Raw genomic sequence first — 23,662 nt, 5'->3', positions numbered from 1 at the left:
CCAGATGATCCCTAACAGATTTATGAATGCTTTTTAACATCTTGAAGATGTATGTGTGCTTACTGGGACTGATACAAAGATAGGAAACTTGGGGACAGACAAAGGAAGGCAAGCAGAAGAGAAGCCAGGCAGATGAGAAGAGTTTACCTGCATAGGTTTACGTGAGGAAAGACATTTGGCTGGCAGAGGAGGAGGGCAGTCATGACTGGGCTGACCAGCTGCCATGATTTCCTGGTACCAGCGTTCAGAATCTAGCCTGGGGATTGAAGACCTACTCCATGAAGGCTGGGTCTGAAGTGTAGTCCAGGGAAATGGAGAATCAATGGAGAAACAGAGAAAATAATTGATACAGGGAGAATGAAAGAACTAGAAAAATAAGAGTCATTAAAAAGAGGAGAAGCATGCATTCAAATAATGAATTGAACACTGTAAGTTTGCAATTCAGTGACATTTAGATTAATTACAGTTACATTTTTTTTATTAAAATGTCTTTAACTGGTAAGAGACATAAATAATGTTTAAAACCAAACAATTGATCCTACTTTATCTATTCTGTTTTCACACCGCTCTAAATGATCAAGCCAAAACAGCTACAGTGAAAAATAAAAATAACAAATGAATACACAGACAACAGGAAATAGTGGTTGGTGCACACACCTCAACAAGAAGTGACTGGAAAGAGCCACACTGAGATGTGTAGCTGGAGTGGACAGGGTCAGCAACAGTAGCTTGGAATGATTGGACGGTAGTTGTGGGGGAGAGGTCAACTTTGGGCATCCCGAACAACTGATTTAATTGACTAACTGTCACATACTCCTTAATACGATCAGAGCATTGCACACATGCACACACAAACACACACAAATTAAATGTAGTGATGGCATTTTAGGTATACAAAACATAATGAAACAAATGCCAGCCAGCTGGAATAGCAAAAGCAGAGGCTACACAAATAGCAAAGACAACTGGAAAGAAAGGTGAAAGAAAAATAACAGAAGAAAAAGAAGAGATCGAGTGGGTCATTCTGATAGACACTAAGAATAAGTGGCATTGGAAAAGGACACAGGAGATTGAAAAGCAAGGAAAGACATTCTATCATGAATGAAAGAGTGACTAGAGGAGTCATACCTCACGAGGTGTGTCTGATTTTACAGCCAGGGGAAGACAGAGAGCATTAGGGGAGGCAGTTTGGGCTGGTATACATCCGTTCCCATACATCTTATATACATCAGAGAGTTTGAGGTATTCCTGAGCACACACATCCATCTGCACACATATCCACAAAGGATACCAGTTCTCAAATGACACACCAACAGCTGCACAACAAGTCTTAATGCACACACAATGATAAAAGCATGCTAACCACACTGCAAAAACGTTTTCTTAAACAGTATTTTTGGTATATGTTCCAGTAAAATAACACAATTTAAAAAGATAATGCTTATTGTTTTTTTCTTGTTTAAAGCATTAACTTCACTACATTAATTCACTACTTATTCACTATTAATTCATTAATTCATTCACAACCCCGTGTACTGTACACCAGGGATGTGCCATCCATATAAGCAAGGTAAGCAGTGCTTACCTAACAGAAGAGTGAAAAGAAAAATGACACTATGAAATATTTAAATCTAATTGTTAAAATAAACTACTGTTTTCATTCAAATTCGTCATCTTTCATCTCAGTTGAGCAGCACAGACAGTTATTAATTTATTTGCTTTGGCACCACCCTCAGGTATAAGCACATTATGTTATACTTTTTCTGATTCAAAGCATTGTTTACCGCCCTTTCATTCAAAACTGCATGTATTCAAATGGAATCACGCCCGCTACTACAAATGGCCAAGGTAACCATGCTTACCAAAATGAGAAAGCCAATCAGAAGTTTCTTCCTTCAGTCTTCATCTGATAGGCTAGATTTTTGTTTTGTGTCAACACGTTTAAGTTCACGTAACCAATGCATTATTAAGCACTTAAATTGATATCTGTCGTGTAAGCATTGACAACCTACGTGTATCTGGCAAAGTTAATTTCAATAAAAAATCGAGAAAGAGAAACTATCGAAACTTAAACATGCAGGCAACTTTTACAGTGATGGAGATATTCATTCGTAAGGAGAGACACATGGATTTTGTGTTCAAGTAAAGGTCCATTAATTTATTTATAAAATATCTGTGTTATTGATACTAGGTCATAGATACTAGGTCAGGGGTCTTCAACCATTTTCAGGCCAAGGAACCTTTGGTTGGTAGAGAGAAGGAGCCTGGACCAGCGTTACATGTTGTATAAAATTGAGTGTTGCGTTTTATGCCTATAAAAACTTGTATGGTGGTAGGCTATCTGATCAGGCTGGTTTTAAATGGGTTTTGGACACTCTTTTGACACTGCGCCCTAATGTTAGAACTATAAAATAGACATAACACAAGAAGGATATGACTGCCAGTTCACCACTTCATTGCCTCAGACTAACCAGAAACAATGGCTAAGTACAAGGGTCTTCAACAGGGGGTCCGCAGTGGTACTGCTGGGGGTCCGCAAATTATTGTTGGAAAAACACGATATCAAGAAAAACCTAAAAAAAATAATTTGATCCATGCCAAGCCCCAGAAAAATTGCATACAGGTCTGAGGTCAGCACACATATTGGCAAATTTGACTTTCACAGACATTTAAATATATTTTATCCATGATTCACCTCTGTATGCCGGAGAGTCTGATGTGTGACTGGCAAGTGTACCAGCACACATCACCATAAACATTGTTCATTTAGAAGTTACAAGTGTTTGCGTGGTTTTCTGCTCTGATTTGGTCACAATATTACAACACCTCTGTGATGATCCCATCTGTATGAATGTAAGAGATGCTTTAAACTAATGAGGAATACACAGAAAGCAAGCAAGGCATATTAGTGTGTGTGACTGCTATGCTTAAATTGCAGTCTGGTTGTGTGAATAAAGACTGTGCTTCATGAACTTATGTGTTGTTTATTGACTAACATTAGTATATATACACTAAATACAGTATATACTATATATTCACATTATAGTGCTTTTTTATTTATTACAATGTGTAACAATTATGACATTAGACCCCTAAATTTGGGTGTTATGAATAACATCATCCTATGTGCATTTCTAGTTTAATTGTATCCAAATTTATGATGTTATAAATATAATTGACATGTGTACAGATAACTGACATGTCTGATTAAATTAGCAAAGACCCACAAGTGTTTATCCCTGCTCTCCCCCTTCATCGCTGTTTGACTTAAGCAAAATTTAGCAGTGTCACGTAAAGCTTTATTGAAAGAAAAATAACATTTTGGCTCTAGTAATTAAACACCAGTTTGACCTTTTAATGATTTATAAATAGAAACAAAATAATTTGATTTTTGTTTTAAATTAGCATGTTTATTAGGTGCTGCTAGCAACAAATCATAAAGGTAAATTGAAAATGCACACAGCAGTCACGCTCGTGTCTCAGGAGGTTAAGATATATTCTCTGAAAATAAGCCTTAATATTATTATCTTACAGTATGTAATGTTGCTTCTCAAGAAAATGTATACTGTAAAAAAAAACAATACAAAAATACTGATTAAGACCATGATTTTTTCCAACAAGTTTTTCAAAAACAAATGTCAATCTCCACTATCCAAGAACTACAACTGACCACAGTAAACACTAATACAGAGCAGAGGACTGGACACAACAGAGGTCATGCTGGATGGAGGCAAATAACAGAAAATATCACAGTAATGCACATTGCACACTGCACGCCGAAGCAGAGTATATTTTTTTGGTGCCCATGTTAACAAATTAGAGTTTTCACATCGGAAGCCAAAGCAGCGCAGCAGACCGGCCAGAATTGCCAAAGCAGCAGCACTGCAGAGAGTTTCGGCGACCATTCTACTTCTGCCACACTGAATTAAAGTGACAGTGCACTGTTGCTGGACATCATTAATCAGCTATCAACTGACACAAAAAAATTGCACAGAATAAGAATATATTTGTGGTCAAGTGGGTTTTTGTATGATTAAAGGAATAGTTCACCCAAAAATTAAAATGATCTCATTATTCACTTACCCTGATTCCATCCCAGATATATATGACTTTCTTCAGCAGAACAAAAATTAAGATTTTTAGAAGAAGATAGATCTCTGTCAGGTCCTTACAATGGAAGTACAAGGGTGCCAGCCCTTTGACGGTCCAAAAGTTACATTTAGTCAGCATAAAAGTTATCCATGCAACTCCAGTCAATCAAAGAATGTCTTCTGAAGCGAATCAATAGGATTAAGAAAGACACAATTCAATCATTAAAACGTTTTTAACTTTAAATCGGCACTTCAATCCAGGGCTCTGATACTGTTTGAAATTGGCGAACTCTCGCATGACGTTCATTTTTCTGTTGTAAATATGTGCCCCTTCCAAAGACCCACGTGAAATCAACAACACGCTTACATCAGGCTTTGCATCAGCTGCTGGCAGGAAGCACTTTTTAAAAGTTAATAAAGTTTTAATTATCGATTTATTTTTTACAAAAACATACCGATTTGCTTCAGAAGACATTCAATGATAGAGTCGTGTGGATTACTTTTATGCCACCTTAACATGACTTTTGAACCTTTAAAGTGCTGGCACCCTTTTACTTCCATTATAAGGACCTGACAGAGCTCTATCTTCTTCTACATATCTTAATTTTTATTCTGCTGAAGAAAGACTTACACATCTGGGATCACATCAGCGTAAAAGGGGGTCGCACACTGGATGCCTCTGGCAGATGACATGGCGTGTTCTAAAATTCAAAACAACTGTTTTCAATGAAGGTCCACTCGCTGTCTGTCGGCAGCACGCAACAACGATTCCAGAGGCTGCTCAAATTTCTGCCACACTTACAGAGTGCAACTCTAATATTTTCCATTAAATTCAACCCAAATCATTATCAAAGGACATAGATTATTTACGTCAGTGTTCTTCATTCTTGAACAAGGGAAAAACCTTGGTAACTTTTGTGTGTACTGTCTGCAACCTGAACCGCATTGACATGCCCCATGTTTGATACCTGTGCCGTAGGAGCTTCTTGTCCGGTGTGCGGCCCCCTTAAGTGATTAATGAGATCATTTTTTTATTTTTGGGTTAAAAATTCCTTTTATAGCATGAAGGAAAGCAACAAAAAAAAAAGGAAAAATTTTAATATCACAAAAAAAACATGAAATTATTTTAATTATATAGCTTCAACAGAAATACTGTTTTATCATTTAATACAGTATACTTTAAGTCACACACTCATTGTTTTACAATGTACTTCTACATCTTTGGGTTTGATTAGAAAAGACTAAATGACAGATGATCAGATCCAATGTCCTTTCTCTTTTAGAGGACAGGTTTATCTTAGTATTCATATACAGTCTATGGTAGTCTATTCTTGAATCATAATTGAACAAAAACTGCAAAACATTGTGTTTATCATAAATAGCAAACAACTTGAGCATGTTGCACTGGTTATTTTTGTCTTATCTACATAAGCGTTACTCACACGAGTGATCAAAACTCACAAGCTTCCTAATATTAACGGTCACGAAAAGTCGGTTGAGATGAAAGCTTGAGGGCCCCGTTACCCTGGTAAATACAAAATATTAATTAATTTGTTGATTAATTTTAATAAATGTCGACAAAACTGTTTACTGCATCCTTTAACACTAAAGTTTTGGCTGAAATATCGCTATTCAATGGTTGTACATAATTACTTATTTCTGACTATATTATTAAGAGTGATCAAGTCAAACAGAGTGATCAAACAACATTCAGAGGCTCATCATCCTCCCCCTCCCCATTCTTCTGAATGATGATGTTTGAAATGAGCAGAGCTTATTGTGTTTGCTGTTCTACAAAACAACATTAGGTCACGACAGCATCATAAAAATACGATTTTGTGACAATCATGATTGTAATGCTCACTCCTGATAACAATTTATTGTTATTATTATTTAACTTTATTTTCTGTATAGAGTAGTTTTGCAGCAGAAACGCTGCCAGTGTTAAAGCACAGGTGTTGTTTGCTGTTAAAGTTGACCTCACCTGCTGCTTCAGCATCCTGTGTGTAACAGGCATTATAACTTTAGCTGTTGTTATAACAGTTGACAAATACTCACCAATCGAACATCACAAATACCCCACATCTTTTAATAACATCCAACAAACATTGCAGGCATGACAAATGAACACTCGTTTGTCTATTTAGGATAGCATGTTTATCCTCATGTTTCCTGCAGGCCACATTAGCCACAAATAAATATTTTACTTTTAAAGGGTGGAAAATCTGAATTATATTAGGGAGTTATGTAACAGATAATGTACAGTCAGCCTATCATTATCATAAAATAAACCCAGACAGGATGATCAGGATCTTGTATCTGGGTATTATTTAAATATTTTTGTTAACTACTAATCAAATGGTCAAACAATATTGATTTTAATTCAAATTCATTTATTATTTGAAAAGGAAACACTGCGGAATGATACGAGGGGCATGAAATTCAAATAAATCGTATGTAATATAATTAAATACTGTATAAACTTAAACGTAACTCAAATATTTTACCGCATAAATTACTAATCAGAATTATGTTTTCCAGAGAGTCGTGTAATAATGATGGTTATCATGCACTTATCAGTTCTGTTAGCTCTTTAAATCCTTCCCGATTGTTCTGGGGACATGCTATGAGTTTACCTCCTGTGGCCTGCTGCAATATATCTGAGGGGAGGAGCTTTGACAACAAGATGATGGGAGAAGAGAATGCTGGGTAGGGAGAGCATCTAAAAGGTCAGGTTCGCTGATGTACAGCACTTCCTGTTTTGAATATGAACATCAAAGTCAGAAAGCAGTGCACTGGCAGTGTTGCACATACCAAGCTAATCAGATTCCTACTAAATATTTTATGACTAATCAAAGAGACATTGGTATGAAGCTTATTACCAACAGCGATAAACAAAAACAAACAAGCTAAAAAATAAAAGAGAGAAAAAAGTGAGAATCAAATGGATGCCTACAAACCCCACTACTATCAAGTTGTACACAACTATACATTTATCTCAAAGTATATCAAATATTGAGATACTGCACAGATATCTCATGAATTATAATGATTCTACAAAAACAAAAAAATTCAGATCACAAGGACTCTGTTTACAGTCTGTACAACAGCATAGACTGACAGCAAAGTTAAAATGAGATAACTTGCAAACCAAAAACAGTTTGATTACCACTGAGCAGCAGATGGATACAGTGTTTTTAATACCCACAAATACTGTATGTTCCATTTTGTCTCTGAAATACAAGTATTCATTGCATCTGGATGGACCTAAGTCAGCACAGTTTCCTCTTATTTATTTGGTGGTGAGAGCATTTTGTTTATAATTTGCTTCAGATTTTATGCAACATTCTAAAAACATGTGAGATTATCTTTTAGTTATGGGTCAAATTGCCATGCGTGAAAAAGACAAGTTGATAAAAAACATTTAGGACTTTACTAAAAACATTCTAGACTTAAGACTCGGTTATACTTCATTTTATTGTGTCACATATGGTCGAGTGCTCAGCCTTTCAAAGTATACTCTTTTGACCGTAAGCGAATATGAATGCGTTTGATACTCTTTTAGTATAGTCAAAAGCATGCATGTGTGCCGACGATGCGCACAGACGAGGACAATCCGTGAGTCGAGAAAAACTGGGGCGCACACAGACAGTCCGCAATTTGCATCACATACTGTACCATGCGCAATCTGATCTGGAACGGGGAAAAACAAAGTATACTTTGGCCTTTAAGCCTCGGAAGTCAACCTCTAGTGCTGCTCTTGGATGCAGTCATGACTGTAGAATTGTCTTACCTCCTTCTGAGTGTTGGTAGGCTTGGGAAAAGTGTTTCCACCTGTCAGGCTCTGGTATCTCTTCTCCAGGGAAGCCAGTCTCTCCTTTTCCTTGAACAGGAATACATACAGTACAGTTGTATTTTTGTGGCTTAATATAACCATGATGAAGACAACTTGTATGAAGTGTAGAGGGAGGTCAAGTGTTTTTCTCAACCTTGTGGAGCCTCTGTAGGGCCAGAATTCTATCTTTGGCCATCCTTTCACAATCCTGAGTTGCCTGAATAGCTAGTTGATTAGCTTGGATCTCAAGGGATGCCATTTTTTCCTATACAAAAACATGAGAAACATTTCAGAGGAGCCTGTGATTATATGTTATTGTAGTGATACAGCAGTGTTTTCCAACCTTTTTTGGGTAATGTACCCCCACAGCCCAAATCATAAGTGCCCCTTAAACACCATCAAAATAGAAATGTGTTGATTTAAATTATATTATACTGGATATCATTTAGCATTATAATTAATAGTATTAAGGTCCCTTTAACCATTTAAGCTCTGAAGGTGTTTTTAAAGAGTTCCTGTTTCAGTGGCATACCCAAAATTAAAGGCTTATAACTTGACAAAAGTAACAAGGAAGGTTGTGTTTGGTATCATTAAAAAAGAAAATATTCACATATTAAAAAAATATAGATCAGATAAATTCGGAGACTCACCCTTAGAAACTGCTGAAAAAAATCTGTAAAATTGTGCTTTGGGTGTATTATCTAATGATCTAAGCGTTTGATAACCTTGTGTGTAGGCTTGTTTGAAAGATAATGAACAAGTAATGGTATGTGATTTTTTTATACTCTGTTTATGTTTCATGAAATTATAAGTGAAAACGTGGCATATAAAGCAACACAAACATACTGTAATTGTCAAAGACATATCCTTTATGTTTTTGTCTTTGAGTAAAACAAATAGGCTGATTGTATTCTACTCTTTGAGAGCTATCCAACAGCAGAAAACACATGGCTATTTGATGAGTTTGATGTTCCCTATCTGTCACTCACTCGGTGTGTCGATGAGTTGACACTAGGGGTTGCTCCTGCGGAGCCCAGATATCTCTGATCTTGAGAAAAGTCCTATGGAAATTGCAGTGTGGAATTTGCATGCCACTCCCCTGGACATACGGGTATAAAAGAAGTGACCTGATGTGATGGTATCCACGGGCTACGAGGAGGAAAATCGTCCTCCCCGTCCCAGGCTGTTTCCGGAAGCGGTTACAAGAAGCCAGGTAAGTGCTTTGATGTCTCTAGACTTAGCACCTCGGGCTCCACCCCATCGCGAGGCCCCGCCCGCTGGTACGTCCGACGCTGTAGTTCCCTTGGTCCCTCTTGCACGAAGCTTGGGGGCGTGGCTCGCGCTCCCCAACCCGTCGCGTTGGTTGATCAGAACCGTCCGACTGGGCTATGCGATTAATTTCGCCAGGCCCCACCCAGGTTCAACGGTGTCCGCTCCACTGCGGTGAGAGACGAGAGCGCCGTTGCCTTGCGCACAGAGATCACCTCCCTTCTTCTACAGCCTGTCCCTCCAGCCGAGGTGAAGAAGGGGTTTTACAGCCCCTACTTCATCATACCCAAAAAAGGCGGCGGGTTGCGGCCAATCCTCGACCTGCGAGTTCTGAACCGGGCTGTGCACAGACTCCCGTTCAAGATACTCATGCAGAAATGCATTCTAGCAAGCGTCCGGCATCTGGATTGGTTTGCGGCGGTAGACCTGAAGGACGCATACTTCCATGTCTCGATCCTTCCTCAACCCTTTCCAACAGACCCTTTCTCCGGTTTGCCTTCGAGGGTCAGGCATATCAGTACAAAGTCCTCCCCTTCGGCCTGTCCTTGTCCCCTCACGCCTTCACGAAAGTCGCAGAGGCAGCCCTTGCCCCACTAAGGGAAGTGGGTGTCCGCATCCACAATTATCTCGACGACTGGCTAATCTTAGCTCATTCGCGGGACATGTTGTGTGCTCACAGGGACCTGGTGCTTAGGCACCTCATTCGCTTGGGGCTTCGGGTCAATTGGGAAAAGAGCAAGCTCCTCCCAGTTCAGAGCATCTCTTTTCTTGGTACTCGGTCTCAATGACGGCGCGCCTCACCAACGAGCACGCACAGTCAGTGCTGAGCTGTCTGCATGCGTTCAGACAGAACACATTGGTCCCATAGAAATCCTTTCAGAGGCTCCTGGGGCATATGACATCCTCAGCGACGGTCACGCCTTGTCACGCAGGCTTGTTGCCGCTTCTTCAGCCTCTGGTCAAACCTAATGTTCCTACGGGCAGGAGTTCCCCTAGGCCAGGTCCCCAGACACATCGCGGTTATGACGGATGCCTCCCAACAGGGCTGGGGCCCCATGTGCAATGGGCACTCAGTCGTCGGCCCTTGGACCAGCCCGCGACTGCACTGGCACATCAACTGCCTCGAGTTGCTGGCAGTACAACTTGCCCTGAGGAGGCTATTACCGTTAATCCAGGGCAAGCACGTGTTGCTCCGGACAGACAACACAGCTACCGTAGCATATATCAACCAAGTCACAACTCGCCCACCTTCTCCTCCTTGGAGTAAGCACCGGCTCAAGTCACTGCGAGCCACTCATATCCCGGGCCACATCAACAGCACAGTGGCAGGTTACGCCCAGGGGAGAGTGGAGGCTCCACCCTCAGGCGGTCCAGCTGATCTGGAGTTGATTCAGCCAAGCACAGGTAGACCTGTTCCCTTTCCCAGAATCCTCCCATTGGACGGCTGTCCCCCTCCACCTTGTAAGTGTATGTGGCCGCCATAGCGGCACATCACGATGCAGTGGAAGGTAAGCATTTAGGGAAGCACGATTTAAGCAGGTTCCTGAGAGGCGCGAGGAGGTTAAACCCCCCCCATGCCGTGCCTCGTACCCTCGTGGGACCTCTCTGTGGTCCTTTGTGGCCTTCAGGGAGCTCCCTTTGAGCCCCTTGAGTCAGCAGAGCTAACAGCGCTCTCTCTGAAGACCGCCCTCCTGACGGCGCTCACCTCCATCAAGAGGGTAGGGGACCTGCCGGCATTCTCTGTCACCAAATTGTACCTAGAGTTCGGTCCGGCTTACTCTCACGTCATCCTGAGACCCCGACTTGGCTACATGCCCAAGGTTCCCACGACCCCTTTCAGGGATCAGGTGGGACCCCTGCAAGCGCTGCCCCAGGAGGAGGCAGACCCAGCCTTGGCGTTGCTGTGTCTGGTGCGCGCTCTTCGCATCTACTTGGATCACACGCAGTGCTTTAGAAGCTCCGAGCAGCTCTTTGTCTGCTTTGGTGGACAGCAGAAGGGAAGCGTTGTCTCCAAACAGAGGATTGCCCACTAGGTCATCGATGCCATCACTATGGCATACCACGCCCAGCACGTGCCGCCCCCTGCTGGCCTAGGAGCCCATTGTACCAGGGGTGTTGCGGCTTCTTGGGTGTTGTCCCACGGCTTCTCTAGCAGACATATGTAGAGCCGTGGGCTGGGCAACACCTAACACCTTTGCAAGGTTCTATAACCTCAGGGTTGAGCCAGTTTCGTCCCGTGAGTTATCAGGTGACACAAACAGGTAAGTTCGGGTCAGCTGGCCGGGTGTATCGCTTGTGCATAGCGCCTTTCCCCTCCCTTGAGGCGAAGACGTACACTCTTTCCCCAGTTGCGTTCGCAAGAATTGTTAACCCTGGACGATCTTCCTCTCTAGCCTAGTGGCCGTTGAGTCTTTGGAGAGGCTCGCTGTCGCCCCAGTACGGGCGTCACAGGCTCCCGTACTGAGGTAAGTGCTCCACATGTGCTGGTTGTCCCCCTAGGCAACCCTGTGTGATGTATATTCCGCAAAATGGTTTCCCTGCCGGTAAACAGCATCTTCCTTGGGCAGAGGGCCCTCTGTCCTTGGTCGCCGTTTTTGTAGTAACTCCTCCCTCCTTGGGTAGGATCTACCATGACGCCGCTCCACAAGATGCGTTTCCGCTCTTAACCGGTAAAGACCATGTGTTGTATTCCACCTAAACTCCCACCCCTCTTTTCGGGGCCGGGTGTGGTCTCAGCGGTGTCTCCTGTTTGGAGGGACACCCCCCAGCTTGGACCATATATTTGGCCCCCAGCCGAACGGTTTCGTTCCTTTTGGAGAGAACAATAGAGAGAAGGCCACGGCTGGGCCAGCCAGTCCTTATAATCCTGAGCAGTTAGCCGTTCCCCTAGGTGCAGGGGACCACTTCATGCCTGCCAGTGTGTTGGGGGTAGTTATGTGACGGCTTGCAGCGCTGGCTACGAGGCACACAGAGGTCTGCCCGTCTTGCACCGCCAGTCAGGGTAACTCTGTTCAGCTCTTGTGGCGTTTTCCATTGGGACCCCTAGTGTCAACTCATCGTTATTGAGTTATACATAGTTATTTTTTTTCCACCTGGCGGACTCATCCGAGCTTTAAAGTAAAGGTTTAAAGTAAACAAAACAAAACAAAACAAAACAAAAACAAAAACAATCAAGACTTTAGGTGGCAAAAAGGCTCACAAAGTAGCATGTATATTCTTTTACAAATGTCATCCACACAAATGTATACAATTTGTACATACTGCAGATCAAATTTTTTATAAGGAATGGAAAAAATCTATTTATTATTATTTTATTATTGTGTCAGGATGTGCAGAGAATGAGAGGCTCTGGACCCAAGCGCAGAGTAAAAATAAGGGAATTTATTTAATACAAACACAAACTCCCACAAGGGGGAAAAACAATAAACTTAAACTACCCCGAAGGGGAAAAAACTAAGGACATATAATCTAGGCTGGGGTAGGGGAAACATGAAACAGGACAGACCGGACAGAGGTAGGGATGGGAATAAAAACAGGACCAGCAGACCAATAAGACTAGTCCGGAAACACAAGCACACAAGACAAACTGGCACTCGATAGTACACAAGAAGGCTAAAATAGGGAGAGAAATCAAATGGGTTAACAGGGGACAGGTGATGAAAATGAACTAATAATAAGCAAACAAGGGGGTGGGGTATGTCATAAGACAGAGAGACACGCAGCAATGCAGAAACAAAACAAAGTCACATGCTCTCACAAGAAGACAAAACACCCGAATGGCATGAGCACACATCACCAAGACAATAAGGCAATATACGCCAACCGACAAACAAGACGAGAGAATGCGTAACAATGCCAAACAAAGCAATGCCACGCACTCTCACACAAAACAAAACCTGAGGATTTGCCTCGCGATGCATGCAACAAGCAACAAAATCAATACAGGACACCTGTCTGGCCACACACAAACCCGAAATCTCAGACCGAAGAGGCCGAACCTAAGCACAACGTGAAGACAGCTCATGACCAGGGAGCGCAGCATAAAGCAAGCACAATGCGCGGTCATGAGAGACAGACACGGAACATAAAGCATGAGTATCTGGATCCCGACACAGACTGAAACTGAACCAGACAGGTAAGTCAGGACCCAGACACTATGCTCCAGTTCAACACAAGGAGCACCCGTGTTCATGAGAGACAGACATAAACTACTGATGCAAGTGCATGCCACCAAGATGACATAAGTGTGATACACCCGTGTCAATAACAGACAGAGCATAAAGCATGAGTGTCCGGATCCCAATACAGACTGAAACCGAAACCGACAGGAAGTTGGGATCCAGACACCATGCTTCGGACATGTAACAAGACAGACCAGCTGGGAATTCAACCATAACCGTGCTCTCACACAAAGACAGACAATGAAACACAAGACAGAGATGGGACAATGATGCTACGGTCCTGTCAGACAAAAACCCAAAATGACAAAGTGACAGGACAGTGACATTATTAGTTATTTGAATCTGTAATTTTTTCTGTTTTACAAGTTTAACAGTTTAACAAGTTTAACAGTCCCTTAATGGAACTGACCTGCGATCAGTATCATTACCTTCCTTTTGTTCACATTGCGGTGATACTCTGCCTTCTTTTGCAACAGCTGTTGACTGACTGTATCTTTCTCTTCCTCTATGACACTCTCTCTCTCCAACTGGTGGAACTCCATATCCTCAAAGCACTTAGTGGCCGACTCCAGCGGCTCCAGCTTCTACAGCACACACGTGCACAGATGGACAGAGAGGGAGAGAGAAAGAGAGGAGCAGACGAACAGATGGTAAAAACAAAGAAGCAGACAGACAAATGTGCCTCAATGACACGCTGAAGAAAATAACTCTGTATCCAATATTTTCATTGCATATCGTGAAAATCTATTTTATAAACATCTTTTTGGTGCTTATTTGTTATAAAGTACAAACTGTTAAAAGATTAAGGAGGGTGAGATGATATGCTCAATTCATTACGATATCAGTGGATTTGTGAGAAGATTTAGTAAAAAATAAAAAAGCACTTAAGCAAGAAATAGTAAAAAGCAAGGACAGGCAAATACAGCCAAATACAGGAATTTCATGCTCAGACACAGAACAATAACTTATTTTTTTGTTATTAACAATTTTTTTATGATTCCAATCATAAAGCATACAAACACAACATTGAATACAGAATCAATTATTCACATTAATCATTTACATCTGCGTAAAGCAAAAGCTTATGCGCCGCACCTCCCACCATCACCCTGGAAAATCATCCTCCTCCCTTATCGTGGCTGCTAATGGCTCCAGGGACAGAGACAATAATGGGGAAAGAGGGCAACCCTGCCAGATGCCCGTACCCAGAGTAAAATAATCGGAAATTAATCAATTTGTTTGTACCACTGCTACCGGTTGTCTATAAACTAACTTAATCCATTCAATAAAAGTATTTACGAACCCATATATTTCCAAAACCTTAAAAAGATAATTCCACTCTATCATATCAAATGCATTTTCAGCATCAAGTGAGATGGTAGCAGCCGGAGTCTGATCATTCGCCACTGACCAGATGATATTGATGAAACGCCTAATGTTATCAGAAGAGCTGCGGCCCTGAATATACTCCACCTGATCTATATGTATAAGAGATTACATAACTTTACTTAATCGATTAGAACAATTTTTAACAATATTTTAATGTCTAGCTGGATCAGCGAAATTGGACGGTAACTCTTAAACTCACTTGGATCTTTGTCCTTTTTAAGAATCAGACTGATCTGGGCTTGTTTCATGGTTGGAGGAAGCTTTCCATTCTTTATTGATTCCATATTAAATTCTAATCAAAGTGGAGCTACATCTGTAGCATAAGATCTAAAAAATTCAGTGGCAAAACCATCTGGCCCAGAGCCTTGCCTGTAGGTAAGGCCTTAATTACCTCGTCAAGCTCCTCCAAGGTTATCTCGGAATCAAAATAATTGTTTTAATCGGTCATCAGTTTAGGGAGATCTAATGGTTCCACAAATTTTCATCAGTAGACAAAGATGTGGAACTAAAGAGATCAAGATAGAATTCTTTAAAAGCATTATTAATATCAATGGCCGAGGTAAATATTTCACCACTAGCAGATTTCACTGAGGGAATGGTAGAAAATATATATTTGGCTAGATATATAAAGCACTCTCTGCTTTATATATCTAGCCAAAAGGAACCCTGCTATTTCCCAGATTCAAAGTATGACTGTCTTGCCCTGAACAGCCAAAACTCCACCTTCCGTGACAAAATAGTATCATATCTGTATTTTAATCGGGTCAATTCTCTGATGCCTGTAGACCACATTCGGCGCTTCAGCTCTGCCTTCACATTAGTGCTCTGCCTTCTGCTCTTGTGCTTTGGATGTTTTGATGAATGAGGTATACTGTATTATTGGACTCCTATGGGACCCCTATTGGACGCTTTAAGTGCCTCCCAAGCCACGGCCACAGAGGATACTGAGGACCAGTTGGTCTCCACATAAACATTGATTTCAACCTTTAAGATTGGTTGGAATTCAGGATTTTGCAAAAGTAATACATTAAAGCGCGAACTATATTATTTCCTTTTCTCCATATGTGGCAACACCTCTAAACACACCAGGGCGTGATCTGAGATTAAGACGTTTCCAATTGAGCAATCAACAACAGATGAAATGAGGGACTTAAATATCAGAAAAAAAAGAAAATATCACAAGTCTTATGGACTGATGAAAAAATGTATAGTCCCTACCAGATGGGTTCAAAAGTCTCTGAATATCTGTAAGACCAAGATCTTTACACATCCTGTGAACTATCAATGTTGCTCTAAGGGGCTTACACACTTTTGATTCACTATAATCAAGGACTAAATCCATCAATAGATTAAAGTATACTCCCAATATTATATCATGAGGGGTGCCAGCGTCTTGCAACATCCCTTCAAGATCTATAAAAAAGCCCTGATCATCAGCGTTAGGTGCGTAAATATTAGCCAAAATTAACATTTGTAAAACAATAATGACTCTTCCTAATGTATCTACTTTTTCGAGACATTTGAATCGTAGATGTTTACTTATCAATGTAATGACACCCCTACTCTTACTCGAGCCAGCACTAAAGAAAACATGCCCACCCCATATCTTCCCAAATAAATAAACTGAAAAAAGATAAATGTGCGCATTAACCCCACGCACGACAGCGCCAACTGGCATCCATCCCTCTAAACTCAAATAGTCCATGTACACCTATAAGAGCCCCGGCAACAAATTTGTCATCAGATTGCTCAAGTCCGGTGCTTCTATACAAATTTTGTAAGACAGAATTACATAACAGAAGAAAATGTATAAAACAAACTCCAGCCAATAGGCAGAATAAACACAAAGAACATGTAGATTCATCCAAATAGTGTCCCGAAGAAGTGTTCCTCCCCAAAACCAGCTCCAGCCTCTAGCGGAACCAACACATACACACACACACAAATAAATAAATTAAAATAAATTAATTAATTAATAAAAATTGTTCAGTTTCCTTGGGCAGTCAAACGAATGTTCAGTGAGCCGGCTGTTTCATAAATGCAGAAGATGACCTAATCCTTCCAATGTCCTGACAAATATATTCCACAAAACAAACTCCATCCAATAGGAGGCATGCGAACAAAGAACGAGCAGATTAATCCACAACTGTCCCGAAGGAGTGTTGTTCCACAAAACAAACTCCAAACGCTAGGCGGAACATTACAAAAAGAAACAAAAAAGGCTACCAGCTTCCTCGGACAGACAAGTGAATGTTCAGTGAGTCAAGCTCACCTGGGAGCAATGTGAGAATCACATCATGACTTACTCATTCCAATGACTTTATGAAAGACATTGAAATGAGTAAGAAGCTTGTTGTGGGCATGTAAATACATTGCGGCCATCCTTAGTATCTATTCTCAGTTTGGCCGGAAACATCAGAGCAAAACGATCTTCCGCTGATGTAAGAGTCTCTTTAATCGATCAAGTTTCTCTCTTGTCTAATTCGCAAAGTCTGGGAACAAAAAAATGCTTTGGTTCTTCCAAGAAAGCCTTCCTTTACGCCTCGCCTCGTGTAACACGAGATCTTTATCGGACGATTTCAGAAATTTGGCCAGTCTCCATCAGTGGATCTCCAAGCTGGGACTCTATGAGCGACACATCCGACTCTCACATTGCGCCACGTGACTCCCTGAACAATAACTTATAAGAGTGGTGAGGGGCATAATAATGATGATTGTTGTCCGGACAGTGTGTAAACCCTTTATTGCCATGAGCATATTTTTGCTAGTGAGGGAGCACATACACACAGCCATGACACATTTGTATATTTGTCCAGTTAAGGCTGTTATATCATGTCATGTGTTTGCCCATTTATTGCTGGTGTTACTAGGGTGATCTACTCAATTACAAAAAAACTACAAAATCCTTATTCTCATAGTGTTTTTGCATTTATTGAGAATGGGATTTGTCTGGTTGTAAATTGGTAACAAACAGGAATAAAGGCACTGAACTAATTTCCGGGAATCTGATTATTTGCCACCAAAGCAAACGATTTAGTTATATCATTATTTCATTGTTTATCTCAAAGCTTTCTAATTTGACATTACAACTGTTTCACTTTCAATAGAGCATCACCACAGTTGTCTAAGCTCAATATACGCACATAACAACAACCCTGCAGCCAAGCTCTCATTTATTCTACTATAAATGATAGACTTTTATTAACTGCTAATTTATTTCTATATTAAATACAGATGGGACTTTTAACATCCTTAAATAGTCATTTGCAAACTTTGTATGTAATGTAATTGTCATTGAAGCTCAAGCTTTAAATATTCATTGCAAATGTAACATACAGTCCAATGTGGGAGAAGACCACAGCAGGACAGTTGGGGTAGATTCTTTGTTACATATTATTTTATCTTATTTTTCCATAAAAGAGGATCTAAAAACATAAAACTGGAAACAGTACTGGAAGCAAAATTTTGAAAGGAAATACTCTTTTATTTAGAGGCTAATTAAATATTTTAGATGAATTGCATAAATTACTAAATGAACATGAGATATATCGCAATTACATCTAAGATCTACCGAGAAGCCCTACTATGCCTTTTTCTTTATATTTTCCTCTTGCTTCTCTATAGTGAAGTGGTTGTTTATGTTCAACATTCTCTGTAACTCTCTCTCTCTGTAGGGCAGTATCAAAGCACACACTGACACTGGTCAGTTGTTCCTTTAAGTGCTCCCTCAATGATTTGGGGCATTTATGAATCTGGCATTTCAGCTCGGCCAGGACATCCCACTCAGCTGAGACTTTTGCTCTCTCCTACAGAAATATTACACACACGTAACATACACCAGCAAGTGATGGCGGAGGGGGTGAAAACTGCTTAAAAAAACACTGTGCTGTGTTAAGACAGGGGGTTTTAGATATGGGGTTGCCATGGCAATCAGAGCTCATATTGCACCAGACTAAATCATAAATATTTATATAGCAGTCAGTTCTACTCAAAGTCCATCTGCAGACTGTTTTATGTCAATATCTTTATTCAGTTTGGGGTGAGGATTGACTCTCGATACTTAGAATGGGATACAAAGACCAACAATAACATAACATATGGTCATATTGTATTAAAATACCCCTATCTGAATTTTCCTAAAAAATCATTTTATTGTATATTTAATTCAGAATGACTTCTTTGGCTGTATCAAAAGATTGTAATTAAAGATTGTCCATTCAAAGATGCACTATAGTCAGTGTAATTTGGATTAATATTAAGAGTTAGAAGTCAGGCAGTTAGAACACTTTTAACCAGGCATGACTTGATAAAGCGATATATAGGTATATAAATATAGGTTTTTATCCTAACAAGTCAAGACTGTGACAAGTGATGAGACATTATGTTGATTGCTTGGTTTCTATTTTTGTGGCGCTGTGCTTGGTAGTCTCATCCACTTTGAAATCTCAATGGTATAAAATCTCACTCAATATAAATGTGTATTAAACAGAATATGTTCTCACTGGATTTGATTGTGTCACGTTGAGCAGCACTTTCATGTTCAGAATGCACATTTTATTTGTCCCTGGAAACTTTTCACATCATGCCTGGTGACACACAGTGTAATAGCTTGGTAGTAAAGATGCATCCACAGAGTTTTTCAGGAGGTATGAATGGGAAACTGGGAAGTTTGAGCAAAGTACATTTATTCTTCATTGTATGTGTGTGGGTTGGTACCTTCTCTTTCTCCCTGTGAGTTGCATTTTCCACTTCATTCAGTTTGAGCTGAAGTTGATTGATAATCGCTAATTCTGTCTCCACTTGATTGAGCTCCGCCCTCCTTTCTCCCTGCAGTAATGCCTTTTCCATCTCTGCCTGCCAATAAAACAACACATTCAACATTTTGTTCACAGCCATATGCTTCTGTTAACATTCATAGCACAGCTTTGCTGATGAGGCAAAATCCTTCATTCACACAGATTTTATTATGCAACACTAAAGATGTATCTATGCATGACAGATGGTGATTCAAGGGTATGGAAGAATAGAGCTAGTGATTGAAATGTTGAAACAGACCCCACAAGTGATGTGAATAACTTTATCTTTTGTTCTCACTGGTGTGGTGCTGTATTTATATTTATATATATATATATATATGTTATAACATAGAACTTCAGGAACATGTACAGTCCTTTGCAGATATCTCAACCACATTACATTGCAGTGGTCTGTACATATGGCCTAGTTTCAGGACTCTAACCTCTTGCCTGTACTCCTGTATCTGTTGTTCCAGCTCAGTGACACGAGTCTTCATTTCATCCACTCGAGCAAGAACCCTGAGACACTCCTCCTCCAGAAACACTCTCTCCTGCTGCCCCAGCACTGAAGAATCTTCATGCTAACAAAGAGAGAAAGAAGAGAGAGAGATTGAATGGCAAATGCAGAGAGAGAGAGAGAGAGAGAGAGAGAGAGAAAGGAAATGGTGAGGTAATACCACCTTCACTGACAAAAATATAATTTGTCAATTATTTTGTTATTACTACAAATTGTGCATGTGTGTGTGCGCGCAATTAGCTAGAGTGTGGGGACAAAAATGTCCTCAATTGGTAAACTAATTTATATAGAAAATAAATATGTTTTTTTTTTATCTACAAAAATGTTAAAACATTTTCTTTTAGTGGTAGGGTTTGGGTTTGAGTTAGTCTGTAGTACTTAAAATTAGCTTTATATAAAACAACAGAAGTATACGGTGTGTCCCCATTCAGATAGATGAGTAAACATGTGTTGAGGGGTTTTGGTGTCCTCACAATAAAGATAGTAAACCTGAAATCTTCTACATTGTTGGGACAAGCCATCAGTACTCAAGATTAAAGTAACTTTATAAACATACTAAAAAACATCTTTATGAAAATGTAAAAATGCTAAAAAGTTTTCTGTAAGTGTTACACTGTAAATAAAAGTTAACCTGCAATTGTTCCCTAAAGGTTCAATCTCTAATTAATCTTATCCTTATTGTTTTAGTTGGTGGAACAAAAAGCATTGAGGTTGTTTTAATCATACTGAATCATATATTTGACCTGAATAAAACCAGTTGATTTAGATTTTAGTTACCTGAAAAAACAATGGGTGTTACTCAATGTTAAAATTGAAAAGAACGGATTTGCATTTCCATGAAATCGGTCTTACCTAACTACATCGAAAGAGCGAACTCCGAAGGATAGGAGGACATAAAACGCATCAATGCAAATGCACATTTTGAGATGTGCTGATTCAGTATGTAGATTAAACAACCTCATATATATAAATATATATATATATATATATATATATATATATATATATATATATATATATATATACTGTATATACAGAGTTGAAGTCAGAAGATTACATACACCTTAGCCGAATACAGTTAAAACTCAGTTTTTCACAATTCTTGACATTTAATTGTAGAAACAATTCCCTGTCTTAGGTCAGTTAGGATCACTACTTTATTTAAAAAATTTGAAATGTCAGAATAATTGTAGATAGAATTATTTATTTCAGCTTTTATTTCTTTCATCACATTCCATGTGGGTCAGAAGTTTACATACATGTTGATAGTATTTGATAGCATTGCCTTTAAATTGTTTAACTTGGGTCAAATGTTTTGGCTAGCCTTCCAGACAGAACTGGTGTAACTGAGTAAGGTGGTAGGCCTCCTTGCCCGCACATGCTTTTTCAGGATTGAGGTCAATGCTTTGTGATGGTCACTCCAATACCTTGACTTTGTTGTCCTTAAGCCATTTTGCCACAACTTTGGAGGTATGCCTGTGGTCACTGTCCATTTGGAAGACCCATTTTAAACTGAGCTTGAACGTCCTGGCTGATGTCTTGAGATTTTGCTTCAATATATCCACATACTTTTCCTTCCTCATGATGCCATCTATTTTGTGAAGTGCACCAGTTCCTCCTGCAGCAAAGCACTCCCACAACATGATCATGTCACCCCCATGCTTCACAGTTGAGATGGCTTTCTTTGGCTTGCAAGCGTCACCCTTTTTCCTCCAAACATAATGAGGGTCATTATGGACAAACAGTTACATTTTAGTTTCATCAAACCAGAGGACATTTCTCCAAAAAATAAGATATTTGTCCCAAAGTGCACTTACAAATTGTAGTCTGACTTTTATGTTGGTTTTGGAGCTGTAGCTTCTTCCTTGCTGAACTCCCTATCAGGTTAAGTCAATATAGGACTTGCTTTACTGTGGATATAGATACTTGTCTACCAGTTTACTCCAGCACCTTCACAAAGTCCTTTGCTGTTGTTCTGGGATTGATTTGCACTTTCACACCAAAATGCGTTCATCGCTAGGAGACAGAATGCATCTCCTTCCTGACCCGTATTATGGCCGCATGGTCCCATGGTGTTTATACTTAGGTACTATTGTTTGTAAAGATGAACGTGGAACATTTAGGCATTTGGAAATTGCTCCCAAGGATGAACCAGATTTGTGGAAGTCCAAAAAAATTCTGAGGTCTTTCATTCTCATTGACCTTTTGGCCGATGTATTTTCAATTGCTTTCCACTCCTAATTAATCTTCAAACGAATAGCAAAAGACAAAAAAAATGTATCCAATCAGAATATATTCCTCAATGCTTACAAGCAAAGTGTGTCAATTGTTTCACAAATCGCATGCCCAAAGCCATGCTCCTTAGCTGAAGCAGTGCGTGAGTATGAGCTCCACCCCATCAGGCCTTCAGAATTTCCACAGAACACCCTAACAGTGTAAGTGAATAGGCATCTACAGACTGTCAGATTCATCAGCCAATCAGATTTATTTATTTGTTCTTGTGGGAGTGGTCTTTAGGATATGTCCCATTCCAGGCCTTCTAGCTGGCCTTGAGTTACGCAATCACACTTTAAGTGATGTACATAATTTGAAAGTGAAAAGCGTGAGATCTTGCTGACAAGTTGGCTGTCATCACTGCTGGTATTGTCGTTGATAAAGAGATCCTTATAGATTTAAAAACATAAGATGTTCTGAATGATTGTCCAATTGATTAATTAAACTGGAAAGGAGGACTGATATTCACTTCAAACTAATTGGTAAGTGCTTTTTGCATTGTTATAGCAACATCAGAAGTTTTCAAAGTGTAAATTAGGCTGCTTGAGCATTCAGTGTCAGATCAAGTTTTGAAAAGTAACCATGTACCCTGAAGAAACAAAATTTATTGCAAGCAAAATTTTAATTGCAAATATTAATAGAGAGCTTTTTCTTGGTTTTAGACCACCTTGGTTCTTGCTTTCGTGCGTGGATGTGTTTTTAAAATGTCAATTAATTTTATTAGTTGACTGCCAAGCAATGTATGAATTGCATACTGCATCTTCTTCATTGTGAAACTGTGTTTTCTTAATGGCATGAATCACACTAAAGGCCTAGACTTAAAATGGTGGATGACATCAAATGAGTACACAAGAACATAAGAGCACATAAGAATGCACACATAGAAACAGACAATGTTTTCAGTGTAGGTTTAGGGTAGTATTGGGAAAGTTACAAATAGTAATCCCCTACAAATGACTAATAATTTATCTAAAATTGTAATAAGATTATTTTACCAATTAATTAATTGAAAAGTAATCACATTAGTAATTACTTTACTTTGAATTACTTTCTAAAACACTTTTACACTCATCAATTCAAAATAATGTCTATAGCTCTTCCTTGTTCATTGTTACACACGTTACACTCTGGTCAGCTTTTCGAGACAATTGTAGGGACACTATTGTGTTATGAACACACTCTCACTCTGTTTGGGTTAAACTTTGTCCTGTGATCTCTGGTCTGTCTGGCACTGTTGTCATGGTTACAGCACAGCTACATGTTACACACATGTACACACTCTGCATCTCACATTTCTCCTTCACAATGAC

At 39.8% G+C, this 23,662-nt stretch overlaps 1 protein-coding gene across 8 annotated transcripts in view; it reads right to left on the bottom strand.

The window, feature by feature from the left end:
- Positions 1–23,662, bottom strand: part of LOC127626946 (pleckstrin homology-like domain family B member 1) — a 76,899-nt gene that overhangs the window by 12,154 nt on the left and 41,083 nt on the right. For 6 of the 8 annotated variants that reach the window (XM_052103126.1, XM_052103099.1, XM_052103134.1 and 3 more), the window contains 8 exons: positions 20,005–20,142; positions 19,482–19,619; positions 13,805–13,960; positions 8,081–8,191; positions 7,885–7,974; positions 1,129–1,266; positions 658–816; positions 148–291 (listed from right to left, as the gene is read on the bottom strand). In XM_052103126.1, coding sequence (XP_051959086.1) covers positions 148–291; positions 658–816; positions 1,129–1,266; positions 7,885–7,974; positions 8,081–8,191; positions 13,805–13,960; positions 19,482–19,619; positions 20,005–20,142 — 1,074 coding nt within the window. The remainder of the gene's footprint in view (positions 1–147; positions 292–657; positions 817–1,128; positions 1,267–7,884; positions 7,975–8,080; positions 8,192–13,804; positions 13,961–19,481; positions 19,620–20,004; positions 20,143–23,662) is intronic. The other 2 variants (XM_052103143.1, XM_052103152.1) reach the window with 2 other exon arrangements.

This window comes from Xyrauchen texanus, chromosome 3 (assembly GCF_025860055.1).
Source record: "Xyrauchen texanus isolate HMW12.3.18 chromosome 3, RBS_HiC_50CHRs, whole genome shotgun sequence".
Lineage (NCBI taxonomy): Eukaryota > Metazoa > Chordata > Actinopteri > Cypriniformes > Catostomidae > Xyrauchen > Xyrauchen texanus.
The sequence above is the reverse complement of the archived record's forward strand: the minus strand, read 5'-3'. Positions and strand labels throughout refer to the sequence as shown.